This window comes from Apaloderma vittatum, unplaced genomic scaffold, assembly GCF_000703405.1.
Source record: "Apaloderma vittatum isolate BGI_N311 unplaced genomic scaffold, ASM70340v1 scaffold39615, whole genome shotgun sequence".
Lineage (NCBI taxonomy): Eukaryota > Metazoa > Chordata > Aves > Trogoniformes > Trogonidae > Apaloderma > Apaloderma vittatum.
This window is the reverse complement of record NW_009719567.1, coordinates 1-3,956: the sequence shown is the minus strand read 5'-3', so window position 1 is coordinate 3,956 and position 3,956 is coordinate 1. Positions and strand designations below refer to the sequence as shown.

General features: G+C 39.7%; 1 protein-coding gene across 1 annotated transcript; it reads left to right on the top strand.

Moving 5' to 3' along the window:
* Positions 1-888: 888 nt before the first annotated feature.
* LOC104274906 (DNA excision repair protein ERCC-6) lies at positions 889-3,933 on the top strand (the record flags this gene model as incomplete). Its single annotated transcript, XM_009870674.1, has 2 exons — positions 889-1,316; positions 3,813-3,933. Coding segments are annotated over exons 1-2 (531 nt in total), but the record flags the coding sequence as incomplete, so codon positions are not given.
* Between the last annotated feature and the right edge of the window lie 23 nt (positions 3,934-3,956).

Below are 3,956 nucleotides of genomic sequence, written 5' to 3'. Positions count from 1 at the left end.
CTGGTGGAGGGAGGCGGCGAAGCGCGCGCCCTCGGGGCGCCGCGCGGGGAGGGGGCGGTTCCAGGAGTGGAACGGGCCGTGCGCGGGGCTGTCGCGGTAACCGTTGCCTGACGGCAGGGCCAGAGCCGTTGAGTGCGCGTTCGGAGCTGATGGAAGCAAACTGAGGCCGAGATCCAGGGGCTGACGCGCCGGCAGAGGTTGCTGATGAAGCCCACCCGCCTTATTAATGTCTTTCTGCGAGTTAGTCCCACTTATTCCTTCTAGAAGTTGGTAAAAGTTACGTCTTTTAAGGAAATAGTCTCACACTGAAGGCTTCAAGCAATACCAGCCCCAGGCTTACCTTGGTAAGTCAGTTGTTAATTTCCTAACAACGGAGATTCTTTACGATCTGTTTCAAAGCCAGATTGTCAAACTAAAGTCTATGGCCAACTGTTCCCATCAGTGCCTTCACTGGCAAAGTCTTATCCTATTTGAAAAAGTTATATTTTTTGGTTTTGCATTTATGAAGTTGCGTATGTTTTTGTTATGCCAGTGTCCCGATGGATGATTGTTTGTACGCAAGATTGAGTTCGCTCTCCTGCAAGGGCAATAATTGTTATAGATTGTTGTATTTGTCCAGATATCAGTGTCTTCCAGGAGTATTTCATATAGTTGTCTTTTAAGAAGTTTTGGCTGCTTTTTCCTTTTGGTTGTGGAAATTAATGTGAAGAAGCCTTTGTGGGGAGGAGTCAGAGAGAAGTAGGCTACTAGGTGTTTTGAAATAAGATTTTTTCATAAAGAAACGTTTATTGTTTTGCTTAGTTGGGTACGGTCTTCACGAGGAATTTTGTGTGTGTGAATGTTCTTCTGATGATGTGTTTCTTCTCTGTTGTCTTTGAGCAGAGGATGCCAACAGACAACAGCCACATGCCAGACAGTGTCCAAGAACAAAACTCTGTTACTACTTCAAGCAATAATTGCCCTCATAATGCTGAGGAATTGGAAACTGAACAAGAAAATGGCAGTTGTAACCATGACCTGGGTAACAGTTTTAGAGTTCCCAACTCTGCCAGCCAGTCATCTGCTTCCATGGCTGTTCCTCTGGAGGTGCCCAGAAGAGGACAACCCCTCTTACAGATCGACAGGCAGCAGATTCAGTCCATCTCAAGTAGCGCACAGGCTGCTGAGCTCAAAGGCCTAGGAGTTGATGTCTATGACCAGGATGTATTGGAGCAAGGAGTTCTTCAGCAAGTAGATAATGCAATTAATGAAGCTAATAAAGCAGCAGAAATAGCTGAGGCGAAGAAAGAATATCAGTCTGTGCTGGATGACTTAAGGTGAATTTTGTCCTTTCTTACTATTCCTTTCTGTTACTGACTGTCTAATGAGGCTCAGTGTCTCATGTTTTTAAAAGCTGGAGAGTGAAAAGATGTTTTGAAAGCACTAGATCACATGTATCCTTCTGCCTCACCCACCATTTCAAAAAGGAGATAATATTTTTCACACTGGAGCAATGCTTCATTGCTCCTATTTGACTAATTCAGTCATGCAGCAAGGTAGGAGAGGAGAGCGCATCTCCTTTTTCTGTTTTGTCTCATACCTTACCAAGATGCATGTCTGTTTTCTGGGCAGTGGTAAACTGCATTATACTCTTATTATTCAAAGTTACAGTCACAGGAAGTGCCACTTTTTGTGGCATGTGCTTTCTGTAACTTGGATGATTTTGTATCATGAGTGTATTACAACCAGAACAACCTTATTATAAGTGCTTGTATAAAGTAGTTAATGACCTTAAAAGAATCAAATGCTTGATTGACATGGTATATTGATAGTAGAAAACTTTGAAGGATAGGAGCCATTAATATATTGAGTTTTGATCTTAGGCCCCCCTTTATGTTTCTACTGTCGTTGTAGAATTACTGTGTAAACTAGTGCCGGTGAATAATTCTACCTGTGCATGTTTCTCTGTGTTGCATTAATGTTGGCTTTTAGTGCTCAGGAGTGCTGTAGGCCTCTTACTTATGTCAACTTTCACATAGCTCTCATTATGTATATATTTAATTACATGCACTTCATTAATTTACTAGTTTGGATGTATAGATGTGAAATTAAGTATGTTTACAAAACCAGAATCTAATTTCAGAAGGTTGTAATGAGTAAGATGGTCATTGAAAGGAAGAATGGAGCAGCATAACCATTGCAATTAGATTATGTGTTTATTGTATGCGTGGTGCACAGTACTGTCAATTAGTTGTTATTTTCCTGGGGTTTTTTGTAAGAAGCATCCTATGATTTTTCTTACCACTCTGTTTTTACCTTCCACTTAAAGTTGGGAAATGGGATTTACTTGATGGGATGCAAATGGTTTACGCAGACCTCTAGAACCTCATCTGTGTCAGATGTAATGCACAAGTCTGAAAGTTGATTTTGAGAGTATTAGAAGAGATCTAGCTGTCTTGTTAAACAGAGGGACTAGCAAAAGTGAAGATTTATGAGTGTGGTAGAGTTGCTTAAAGGCCTGTGACATGGCAAATGAATGACTAAAGGTAAAATGAGGCAAGAAGTGGTTTTTGTGTAATTAGCACAGAGTTCATAGTAGAAGCTGTATGATTGTATAGTCTAGATACAGATATAAGCAGGAGAATAAAAAATAGTTGAAGTTAAATCATGTAAATCCCACAGTCCTGTTAAGACTTTGTGGAAGAGGACAGTAGCGATATGTGTCAGGGCACCTTAGCGCCAAGGAAGCAAGAGCCAAAAGGTAGGAGATGTGCAAGAGGATGGTATACTTCAGAACAACAGAACAGAAAACTGAGGGATGGGATGGGATGGGATTGCTGCTTGGGGATGGGATGGGATGGGATGGGATGGGATGGGATGGGATGGGATGGGATGGGATGGGATGGGATGGGATGGTTCAAAAGTCTCGAGAAAGAATGGAGTAGGGAAGATAGTGGTGATAGCTGGGGAGCTGGTAGAATCTCTCTCCTAGAAGATCAGCTGTAGAATCCAGTCTGGAGCTGGGAAGAAATGTGGCCCAACAATTTCCTTCCTAGCAACTGAGGAGATGAATGGAGTGCTTTTATTTGTATGTGAGGGAAGTAATGGCCACTTTGCAGGTGTTGTATAGAGTTTTCTGACGTTTTCCATAGTGCTTCGAGATACTAATTCATATATCCTTATGAAATACTCTGTATCAACAAAAACTGTGTTAGTTGTCTCCTTCCTTGCAAATGAATCCAACAGCAGAAACAGGTTATATTAGGTTATAGTTTGTGGTTCAACCTGAATTTCATATTGCATGTGGAAACATGAAAAATGGCATTACATGAGTAAGGAAAGTTTAACGTTGATGTGCTGTTATATATCAGGTAATCTATTCTTTGTGGAAAAGAGACATTGTAAAGGTAAAAGAAGTAGGCTTCCTTATATAATGGCACCAAACAATTAAAACAGTCTGGAAAATGGAAACATGGGATTTCCCATTTAGATTTTTGTTTTGTGTTTTGTCTACCTTGAATAGTAAAAGCAACCACTATCACTGGTTTATTGTCATCATCAGGCTTGTAACTTTTGATTACTAAATATTGCAGTTGTTTGTTCAGTTTCCTTGCTTTTGTAATTTTACCATTAGGAGAATTTTGTTTATAAATATTCTACAATGTACAACTTTTTGAAGTATTTAGTATTTCCAGTGTTGTTCAAATATAGTATGCTTATTTAGAAACTTTAGACGTTTTTAAATCCTAAGTCTGCTGGAATTTCTAAACTGTCTGAATCAAGAATTTTTATTTGTCGACTTAACTACTACATTGCAATCTTGTTTTTTTCAGATCATGTACAACATCTCTGAAACAAATAAATAAAATTATTGAGCAACTTTCACCTCAAGCTGCCAACAACAAAGATATAAACAGAAAACTAGATTCTGTAAAACGGCAAAAATATAACAAAGTGAGTGCATTACATTAATTTCC